The sequence below is a fragment of the Corythoichthys intestinalis genome, chromosome 6 (assembly GCF_030265065.1).
Source record: "Corythoichthys intestinalis isolate RoL2023-P3 chromosome 6, ASM3026506v1, whole genome shotgun sequence".
In the NCBI taxonomy this organism is placed as follows: Eukaryota; Metazoa; Chordata; class Actinopteri; order Syngnathiformes; family Syngnathidae; genus Corythoichthys; species Corythoichthys intestinalis.
The window spans coordinates 12,303,579-12,315,099 of record NC_080400.1 but is presented as its reverse complement, the minus strand read 5'-3'; the positions used below and the strand labels follow the sequence as shown (position 1 = coordinate 12,315,099).

At 41.3% G+C, this 11,521-nt stretch overlaps 1 protein-coding gene across 1 annotated transcript; it reads left to right on the top strand.

Moving 5' to 3' along the window:
• The first annotated feature begins 7,858 nt into the window (after window positions 1-7,858).
• LOC130917697 (olfactory receptor 6M1-like) lies at window positions 7,859-8,794 on the top strand. Its single transcript, XM_057839342.1, has one exon. The coding sequence runs from the start codon at window positions 7,859-7,861 to the stop codon at window positions 8,792-8,794; it is 936 nt and encodes a 311-aa protein (XP_057695325.1).
• Window positions 8,795-11,521: the final 2,727 nt, after the last annotated feature.

Sequence of the window (11,521 nt, the reverse complement as noted above, 5' to 3'; positions counted from 1 at the left end):
CGAAAAAAAATAAATAAAACACTCGGAAAAAATTGACATGTATATACAGTTTCATTGCAAATCAGTATTATGGTGATCATACTAAATATTCTTTTTTTTTCTGTGCACATATGAGGTAAATATCGCTGCCATGAAGCCTCCATATAGTGACAGTTCTCTGCCCGCTTCACTGCCGTCACGCGACCGCAGCTCAGCTTTTGCTTGCCTCGTAGCTACGCGTGTTTTAAATTACTGTAAATTTGATAGTATATAGTCATAGGTACAGTCCCAAGTCTGTTGAGAAAAGTAGAACGCTAAACCATGCTCGCTAGATTTGTGTGGTGTTTTTGTCTGTTTGAGCAGCATTTGATAGGCTCCACGTTAACAAATATGTGACAAAGTCATTTCCTTTCATTTTATGACTCGTACACCGCATAGTCATTACTGGAAAGTCAAGTTAGCCGCAAGCTAGGTCAGGAACCGGAGGACCGAATCACTGAACGGGAAGTGACAAAACTCAGTCTTTCCCCCCCTGCCTGCACGCTGGCTGCTTATTGGCCACACGTGGAAATGAGTGACAGACGCCTTGATTCTGTTTCCGCTCCCTCCCCTGCCCGCGATGAAGCTGGCGTCTGATTGGTCGTGTGCGATGTCAGAAGACGCCGCCGCTTGCTCAACGCCCTCCCACGCAGCGAACAAGCGCCACCAACTTCATAGAACGAATCAGTGCAGATGGTGATTAGTTCGGTCTCGTTCACCCAAACAATTCGTTCAAAAAGAACGAATCGTTCGCGACCGATACAACACTAATCAGTGCAGATGGTGATTAGTTCGGTCTCGTTCACCCAAACAATTCGTTCACGAATCGTTCGCGACCGATACAACACTAGGAGGAGTAGGTTAGCATTGCTACCGAGGAAGATTTACACAACGGTAAAAAAAATAAAAAAACGTATTGAAACCAAAGCGGATAAATCGTTCAACTTACAAGAGTAGAGATGACGGGAACACGCTCTCATTCCAGCAGAAATATGATCAAAAGAAATGCTTTTCCGACGAACCGCTGCAACCCAGCCTCCGTCGTGCCTTCGTGATCTGATATTTGGTCCTCCATGCAGGAAAACGGTGAGAAGTGAGTCCAGTTTTCCTCGCCCTTTTTTTTTTTTGTCGCAGGAGACACTGTTGCACCCGGTAACACAACAATGCACACCCATATTTTCTTTCTAATACACCGAAGGAATTAGGTTAGCACTACCACAGTTACAATCCCCGTTGAGTCTGCCGGAAGGATATTGCCAGCATGGCGGCCTAGCCAAACAGTGACGTCCCATTCCCTATACCCTTTAATGTTTTCTTTTTTAATAAAGTTTGTAAAATTATTTTAAGTGATAAGTCGCCATTCGTGTTACGTTGCAGTGCGTGACGTCACCGGGCCCATTGCCGAACTTCTAGCGTGTCACTCTTAGCTACCCAAACATGTCGTCGGTTCTGCCCTTCCAATTTGAACCAGATTGGAAAAGTGAAGAGCAGGACAGCAATGTCTGTCGTTCACAAGACGAGCAGCAAAGGCAAAATGAGAGCAGGAAATACAGTACCTGATAAGACAAGAGTTGGGAAAAACCGCTGATGCACTCGCTGCAAGTGCGTCTCAGTGACAACGGAGCGAGAGAGTGTGCTGTTGAGAACTCCGGTTGTTGTTAGCAGATCTTCAAGGTAAGCTATTGCGTTTTCAAACTTTTCCCAGTATAATTATGTAGATTGTCAGCAGTATCCAGAGCTGGTGTGCTTTACATACAATACAGGCCAAAAGTTTGAACACACCTTGTCATTCGTGCATTTTCATGACTATTGACATTATAAAATCTCACTGAAGGTAATAAAACTATGAATGCACACGTGTGATAGGATCGGAGTCGTGTCCTGGCTGACTGTCCTCATTAAATTCGTCATCTGACGGAAACAAATCCTGGAATCGAGTGTAGTCCACGTCTTGTACATTGTAGCGCGTGGTAGGTTTCACCTGCACAACATAGCCAAAATTAGAAATATTTTATCTAAAACCGATGCAGACGAATTCACGCGTTTGTTACATCGAGATTGGATTACTGTAACTCCTTACTTGCAGCATGTCCTAAAAGTTCTCTAAAGGTCTTCAGCTAGTCCAAAACGCAGCAGCAAAACTTTTAACAGGAACCAATAGAAGAGAGCACATCACCCCTGTGCTCCAGGCCCTTCACTGGCTTCCAGTCGAGTTTAGAATTAAATTTAAAATCCTCCTTCTTACATCTAAAACCATTAATGGGTTGGGGCCATCTTATCTCACTGATCCTCTGGTTCCATACCGCCCCAACAGAACACTCCGCTCTCAGAATGCAGGTCTACTAGTAGTTCCCAGGGTTTCTAAAAGTACTGTCGGAGCTAGAGCCTTTAGCCACCAAGCCCGTTTTATGGAATCAGTTTCCAGCTAATATTAAAGAAGCCGAGACAGTCTGCACATTTAAGATTAGATTAAAAACGTTCCTATTCGACAAAGCTTATGGTCAGGCTAGTTGAAGTCGGAGTAGACTCACAGTTTAGTCTAAGCTACACTAGAAGCTATAAAGCTGGGGGAAGCACAGCCACTGAGTTCTATCTCCTTTTTCTCACTCTGCCTACCACTTGTCTTACTTTATTTCTATTTTCCAATGTTAATATCTAGTTGCCTAGTCTCTTCATCACTAGTCACCCGGTGTCCCCTTTTCCCCCTCCCCAGAGCTTTCAGCTGCAGCCTCCTGACTGTCCGGACCCCTGGCTTGATGGACGTCCTCGTTGCTACCCCCTTCTCATCTGGCTAGATGGACCTCTTCTTGTTCCTTTACTCCACTGCATCTTTACGGACTGTAACTTCACCTGCTAATTCCCACTAGCAGTCCTGGGGCTTCCTGTCTATCCGTCCTGGGAGTGGATCTCTCCTGACTGTGGTACTCCCCAAGGTTTCTCATTTTCTCCCAAAGACTCTGGAGTTTTTGGAGTTTTTCCTTGCCGACATGGAGGGTCTAAGGATGGGGGATACCCAGGACATGAACTTTATTTATTCATCTTTGTTGCGTCATTTGCTGTTTCTGATTGTGTATCATTTTGTCACTGCAAAGCCCTTTGAGACAACCTTGTTGTGATCCAGGGCTATACAAATACATTGAATTGAATTGAATAGGTAGGATACGTGCATAAAAGTACCAAAAAGGGGAGAGGCTTCCACTTATGCGCATTTATTCACAAAAAATTATATTTCCACCTTGACCACTCGTCACTCGGGAGCTCAGCGGTACGCACAGACGAACTCCAACATAAAAGTAAGGTCCATGTCAGAGTCACTGTTGTCACTGTAGCGTGCCATAGTGCTTTAATTATTTGGTATGATTTGGGGGAAAACTCTCACGAAGAATAGTCAACAAAAAAGATAGCAATAGTAATCCAAATCCGGGTTTTTCCACTCACTCGAATATCCAGGAATTAGACTAATCCCATGGCAATGTTGCAGCCGCGATCAGGCCGTCGGATCCAGAAAATAGACAGATCCCTTACTTGACTGAGGATCCAGGAAAAATGTTTGGGCGCCAGTTGTAACGCGTGGTAGGTAGGATACGTGTATACAGGGACCTGAAAGGGGACAAGCTTCCACTTACGCACATTTATCCACAAAAAAAACAAAAATAATTCCACTTTGACCACTCACGTCACTCCACTTATTTCAATTTGACTGGTAATTACATCCAAAAGCAGCACATCGTGGCATTTTACTTCGCAGGTTTAGGCAGCAATACGCAATCGTTGTACAAGCTACACATTTGGAAACATCCCATGAGCGTCATCACTGCAAGCCCACAAAACATGGTGCCAACTAACGGTCAAAATATGTACTAAATATTATAAAATATTGCCATTGATTTAACTTTTTATGTGTTTCTAACAACATATTTTAGTACAAGAGAAAAATTGTGGTTTATTAGAGCCTACATGTATAAAGGTAGAGGATCCCTTTAAGACTTCATGGTCACTGTTGTGGCTAAAAGATGTGAGGCCAGTGACAAATCTACACTATAAAAAACGATTTTTGTGCATGGTAATTATGATCCATGTAAATTGTATAAATTATACTAAAAGTATTTAGGTAAGCAAGTGAACTGTATTAAATTGGGTAAAATTAACCAACCAATTTTAATCGGTAAAATCTTCAACTTGAACAAACAAGATAATCTACCCAAAAATATTAGGTTTGTGCACTTTGGGTCTAGATTAGAATGTCCAAAGAGGGTCTCATGGGTGACATAATTAGTCCTGCCTAAGGTCCTAACTGCCCCTTTGTGGCCATTTACAATGTGTTACAGTGCCCAAGGACTCTACTGTATGTGACCAAATTAGTAATTAAATTACTACAAAATAATCTGTGAGATGTAAAAATAAAGGTTCAACAAGCCATAATTAATGGATTTCTGAATACTCAGAAGTATTGTTCGCGTAGATTCTGTCATCCATTACCTTTGATAACAGAAAGTGATATTTTGAATGGTCACCTGCTTTCAATAAAAATATATTATGTTGTTATATCTATGATCGCCTTAATTTCTCAACAATGTAAACATTTCACATACAATCTCATTAGTTTACCTTGTTAGTATGTGTTTTTGAACTGGCAGTTGTTTTTCTAGCGAGCTTAAAGGGAAAAACAAGTGTCAACCGAGACGGTTCCATTTCAACTTGACACATTTACACCATTTAAAGTTAACAAAACAAACAAATGGTCATGCTTATGCTTCCTCTGGGGTATCATTAAACACATATCCCTAACAAATAACACTGTCATTATCCACCGGTGCTTTAAACTAACCCTTCAGGGATAATTAACAGCGAGGCAGTTTGTAACAATAACAATATTTACTGCTCCCAAATGGACTCATTAATAATAATTTGTTTTGGAAATTAGCTGATGTAATTCTGATCGTGTCTTTTTTGTTTGCAGTTATAGTCTCAGGGTATTCGTATCTACATTTGAAATACTTCAAACTAAATATATCCAGGTGAACTATATCCAGGTTAAAAAAAAAAAAACTACCATAGCCTTACTGACACTGAATTTCTTTTTATGTGTTTAACCTCTGATTTAGCAGTACACCTTAGCTGAATATGGCACCCAGTTTGATGAAGATAGAGTAAAAGAAATTAGTTAACTCATTTGCAATACCTACATAGGTTCCCATGCAAATTGCAGCCGTAATAAAAAATAAAAATAAAATATTTTACGAATATCAAAATGTAGCATTGCTGTTTTTCAAATCATTGTTTTCTTTACCAAAAAATCTCATTCTCTCACTTAAATTCATGTTACTTTTGCAATTTTTGTCATTCAAATCCTACTGTTTGGAGTAACAATACAGTATATAAAGTAGTGGAGAAACGATACATTGGTCTGAATCGATTAATTGATCGATCGACATTGCAATGATCCAAACATTGAAACGTAAAACATCGATCAACATCAGTCAACTTGTAGATTTTTCTAAATCAACTTGTAGATTTTTCCATTTTGTTAAAAACAATTGTTTACATTTAAATGTCCGAAATGTAGCTTTAGGTGAAATGTAGCCTTTTGTGTTCAATGTGTGCATAACTTCGTAATAAATCAATTGATGGCCAAAGGAAATGAATGGTGGCAGGCTTTGTAATATCGACAAATATTGTATAATTGTCCAAAGGATCGATATCGGGTCCTATCGTCGTGAAATTATTTATACTGCTACTAACAGCCCAGGCCTGTGCTGCCCATAAGGCGATTTAGGCAACCGCCTAGGGGCGCACCAGCGTCCAAAAAGGCGTCAAGAAAAATATTCAAATAATATTTGATGATAGCAGTATTCAGAAATTATACACAACAATCAAACAAAAGAACAACAAAACCGTTCATAATAAGTCTTTAAATAATAATGAAATCATTTTCCTAGTGTGCCTTCTGCCCGTTTCACTTTTTCCTGTGATGCGATGATTTCACCACGGACCCTAGTCTCGCTCACCACCCTGCAGACTAGCGAGCTACCTGAAGGTGCTATTCTTAGCCTCTGCAATTGAGCGACATTACTGTGACAAGTCAACTCCATGAAAAGACAAAAGCCCTCCGGGACCGAGAAGAAAAAGAATGAGGACAGCAAAGACGCGAAAAAAAACAGAGGTTTGTTGTGATGATTTTTTACAACAGCATAAGCACGTAGATTTAGCCCAACTGCAAGCTAGCGGTTATTTACATAGAGCTTATAATACTTGCTAAAGCAAAATTATACTGTACCATTAGCCAGGCTGTTGTTTTAGAAATATTTTCAGTATTCAGCCAGCTGTGGATTAATTTCAGTTAAATTTACTCCCCCTCCAATTTTAGAGAAATTTGGACAAAGTGTTCATCAATGTACATCAATGGCAGCACCCTCCGTAAGCGTCAATAGAATCGGAGACATTTGCGGGACAGGCTCTATAGATATCTGAGCATTTTCTGTTGATTTGGGGAAATTTTGATTTTCCCCATTGAAAATGAATGGGAAAAATTAATTTTTTCCAAATTCTGTATACAACTTTTATGCCCCTCATCGTCCCGGAATTTTTGATGCCCAAATTGTGTGATTTGGTCAAAAATTGAAGGACTAGATACATTTTGAAACTTTCCTTTTTTCCCATTCAAAATGAATGGGCAGGTTTTTGGCAAATTTCCAAGGAACCGTAAATGTTTTCCAAATTCTGTGCATAGCTTTTATGCCCCTCACCGTCCTTGAATTTTTGATGCATAAATTGTGTGATTTGGTCAAAAATTGTAGGACTAGATCAATTTAGAATTTATTTTTTCTCATTAAAAATGAATGGGCAAGTTTTTGTCAAATTTCCGGGGAACTGTATTTTTTTTCACAAATTCTGTATACAACTTTGCGGAGCCGTTTGAAAAATTCCCTGCGTTGCACAAACATTCCGGATGTGTCGATACTTGAACGGTGCTGATAGGTCAAGCTGTTCGTGCTGTTCGTGCTGCGCGGCGCGCCGAAGGAATCCCATTCCAAAAAAAAAACTGAATAACACTATCTGGGTCTTTCTAGACCCAGATTGTGTTATTCAGTCAATGATACTATTTACAGTGGGGGTAGAGAGTTTAGGGCGGGGGGGGACACGAAACATATACGTCTTCCTTAGGGGAGGCGTAACAGAAAATAATTGAGAAGCACTGATATAATCGAATTGTCTCAAAATATGATTCTAATTCACATAATGATCCTATTTAAGCCTTTTTTTCTCATGTCGTATGCACTTTAAATAGCCCAAAATTGCCTGGAATTGGCTGCCACTGACAGCCATAGACGTTCAATCCATTTGAAGTGGGAGGGTGGCAGCGATCATTCGCTGCCACCCTCCCACTTCAAATGGATTGGACGTCTACTAGCGATAAACTCATTCCAATTCACAGCAGAGGCTTGTTTTTCTGTTTATTCGTTCTTTGCAGAATATTGATTTCCTGACCAATGTATTGATAATCGTTGTATCGTCAAATCATCGTTATCATGAGCTTTGTATCGTAAATCGTATCGTGAGGTACCAAGAGGTTCCCACTCCTAGTATCTAAATGTGTATATTTTCATATTTACACATGTAAAGAAGTTGAACTACTACTTCTGCTTTACCCAAACCAATGTTTGTACTTCAGTTACCTTTGTCATATCAACTAATGTCATAGTTACTTGGATAAACAAATCTATAATCCCTGATGATGTTGATGTCATCAAAGATTGTGCTTAAAGCACGGCAATCGAACCACTCCTCGTGCTCTCTCACGTTGTCCGTGACCCGCTTTGATCTCCACCTCTGCGTAAGAATGGCAAACGAGTCTTGGGGCTTTATGCCCTACGTGAGCTTGGACACGTTCGTCATCCCGCACGGAGGCAAATACCCCATCTTCATCCTCGGGCTTCTCATCTACTTTGTCTGTCTCTTCAGCAACGTTACACTGCTGGCTGTGATCGTGCTGCACCGCAACCTGCACAAGCCTGTCTACTTCATTCTGTTCAGCCTGCCGCTCAACGATTTAATAGGCATCACGGCCATGCTGCCCGGAGTCCTGGCCGGAATCATTACGGAGAACAACCGTATCCCGTACCCGCTATGCGTTCTCCAAGCCTTCTTGCTGCACCTGTACGGCGGCGGCATCCTGTTCATTTTGGCTGCCATGTCCTTCGACCGATACGTGGCCATCTGCATGCCGTTACGCTACAGCCTCGTCATGACCCCCAGGGTGGTGGTCTGTGTCATCACCCTGGTGTGGGCGCTGGACTTTACCCTGATCACTTTCCTGTTCTCATTGCAGACCAGACTGCCGCGTTGCCGCTCGGACATCATGAATGTGTTCTGTGACAACCCGTCTCTGCTAAAGCTCATGTGCGGCAACAAGTCCGTCAATAACATCGTCGGGCTGCTCAACACGGCGGTTATGCAGGCGTTGAGTGTGTCTGTCCAGACATTCTCCTACGTCAAGATCCTGATCACCTGCCTGGTGACAAGACAGACCGACACCAAAAAGAAAGCAGTCAACACTTGTGTGGCTCAGTTAGTCATCCTGATCGTCTTTGAGATCGTAGGCACATTTACCATCTTGTCGCACAGGTTCCAAAACGTGTCGGGCGACTTGCAGAAGGTCATGGGCGTACTGATATTTCTTATATCGCCACTACTTAACCCCCTGGTCTATGGGCTGTACACCAGCGAAATACGAAACACTGTGCTCAGGGTCTTGAAAAATAGAGTCTTTGTCTAAAGCCTATATTTGGAAGCGAGTGATATTGACGTTTGTGTGAAATGTTAAGCTGAAACTAATAATACCAAGCACTGAACCAATAACTTCAAGAGGGCTACGTTCATACTACAGGTCTTAATGCACGAATCCGATTTTTTCGTGTTTTTCCGACTCGAGGGAGGCATTAACTTGACGGTCTGAACGTGACAAGTCGCATAGAACTGGACCATTTCAAATCCGATCTGGGTCACTTTCGTATGTGGTTCAAATCCGATCTGGGCCACATTTTTCCAGACTGTCGCGGCGGTCTGTACTGTCCACTCTCCCAAATCGGATTTCATTCAGCAATTACGTCATCAAATAGCGAGAGAGACGTGACCGTACCGGTGCAGCTGTGCGTTATTAGCGCCTAGCTTGCAGTGAACACGGCTTTTGGGGAAGGGCTGAGCTTGACAACAGTCATAAAAAATAAAAATGGGTTGAGGATAAGCCTGAGAATGATCGGTTTTCTGTCTGCTCCATATAAGCAATATTTCAACATTGCTTACACGGCCGAGAGTCGGGGCAAACTAACCGTGTGTGTGTGTGTGTGACATGCACGGACAGTGCGTGCATGCTATCGATTCATATAAACTTTGAATATAAGCCTAAACGGGGATTATTTATGTCTGTTATTTGTGTCCTCCTTTTGAAAAGCAAAAAATGATATCCCTGGAATGACGGATGACGTGTGTCATTTGTTTTGATGCTTCTGCGCATGCGGGTCTTCTTGCTCAACGCGTCGGACTGCGAATTACTGCGCATGCGTAATACTTGAACGGTCTCAATGGACAAAGGCAGTCTGAACGGGCACGCCAAAAAAACGGATATGACAAAAAAATCGGATTCGTGCATTAAGACCTGTAGTATGAAGGTAGCCGAGCTGACATTAATTTTCTCAAAACCTGCGAATGCAGAATCCCATTGTTTGATGTTTTGCACTTTTAGCACAGCTTGTAGTTCTCTAATTAGCCCTTAAAGGCCTACAAAATGGAGCAATTGTCAGAGAATCCTAAAATTTTAAAATAAGGTTTAAATAGGAATAAAGATCTAAATCAGGGGTCCCCAAACTTTTTCCTGTGAGGGCCACATAACATTTTCCTTCTCTGATGAGGGGCCGGGTCAGTTTGTAACAGAAAAAGTGTGACGATTGCAGGAGTGCCTAAATGTAAAAATGTATTGTCTTTCAGAAAGCCACAATCAAATAACCTTTTCTGAATTCGTCACGGAACAAAAGTAAATAAAATTTAAAAATAATAATAATAATAATATATTATATTACATTATATAGGGCTGTGAAAATTATCGCGTTAACAGGTGGTAATTCATTTTTTTAAAATTAATCACGTTAAAATATTTGACGCATTTAACAAACATGCCCTGCTCAAACAGATTAAAATGACAGCACAGTGTCATGTCCATTTGTTATTGTGTTTTTTGGTGTTTTGTCACCCTCTGCTGGCGCTTGGGTGCGACTGATTTTATGGGTTTCAGCACCATTAACATTGTGTAATTATTGACATCAACAATGGCGAGCTACTAGTTTATTTTTTGTTTGAAAATTTTACAAATTTTATTAAAACGAAAACATTTAAGAGGGGTTTTAATATAAAATTTCTATAACTTGTACTAACATTTATCTTTTAAGAACTACAAGTCTTTCTCTCCATGGATCGCTTTAAGAGAATGTTAATAATGTTAATGCCATTTTGTTGATTTATTGTTATAATAATATAATATTTAATATTTATTGTTATATAATGTCGCCATTCCGCATGAAAACGATGTAGTATTTATGCCAGGCCCTAGGGCACAGTGCAGATTTACAGGGCGACAGAGAATGATGCACTTTGACCCAGCTAAGCTCCCTCAGCCCGGAAAAAAATATGCCCGCCCACTCGAAGCAATGTCATTTTTCTTTTGTTCAAAAAGGCACAAAAATGGAAACATTCAACATATTTAATTTAAAAATATTATTAAAACAGTAAATTAAAGCCGACATTCCGACATATTTGCTGTTTTTAATGTTTAGTAGCACCGCTGCGCACGCCCAATATGACGTGTACGAGTGCTGATGTTATCGGCGCGGTCTCACGCCGCGGGAGCCTTTGATATGCATGACGAGGAAGCCCCCCTCAATCCCCCGCAATCGGATTCTTTAACTTTGGAAGCAGGATTCAGAATTTTTCGTCTTCGGGGGCAGTTTACATGGCGACTCTGCAACACGACGACGCAATGACTGTGTTGCGGAGTGGCCTCACGTGCATATGGTGTCGGCGAAGACGGAAGATGAAAAATTCTGAATCCTGCTTCCAAAGTGGAAGAATCCGATTGCGGGGGATTGAGGGGCGCTTCCTCAGCATGCATATCAAAGACTCCCACGGCTCAAGACCACGCTGATAACGTCAGCACTCGTACACATCATATTGGGCGTGTGCAGCGGTGCTACTAAACATTAAAAAAAGCTAATATGACAGAACGTCGGCTTTAATTTACTGTTTTAATAATGTTTTTAAATTAAACATGTTGAATGTTTCCATTCTTGTGCCTTTTTTAACAAAAGAAAAATGCCATTGCTTCGAGTGGGCGGGCATATTTTTTTCCGAGCTGAGGGAGCTTGGTGGGGTCAAACCATCATTCTCTGTCACCCTGTAAATCTGCACTGCCCCCTAGGGCCTGGCATGAATACTACATCATTTTCATGCGGAA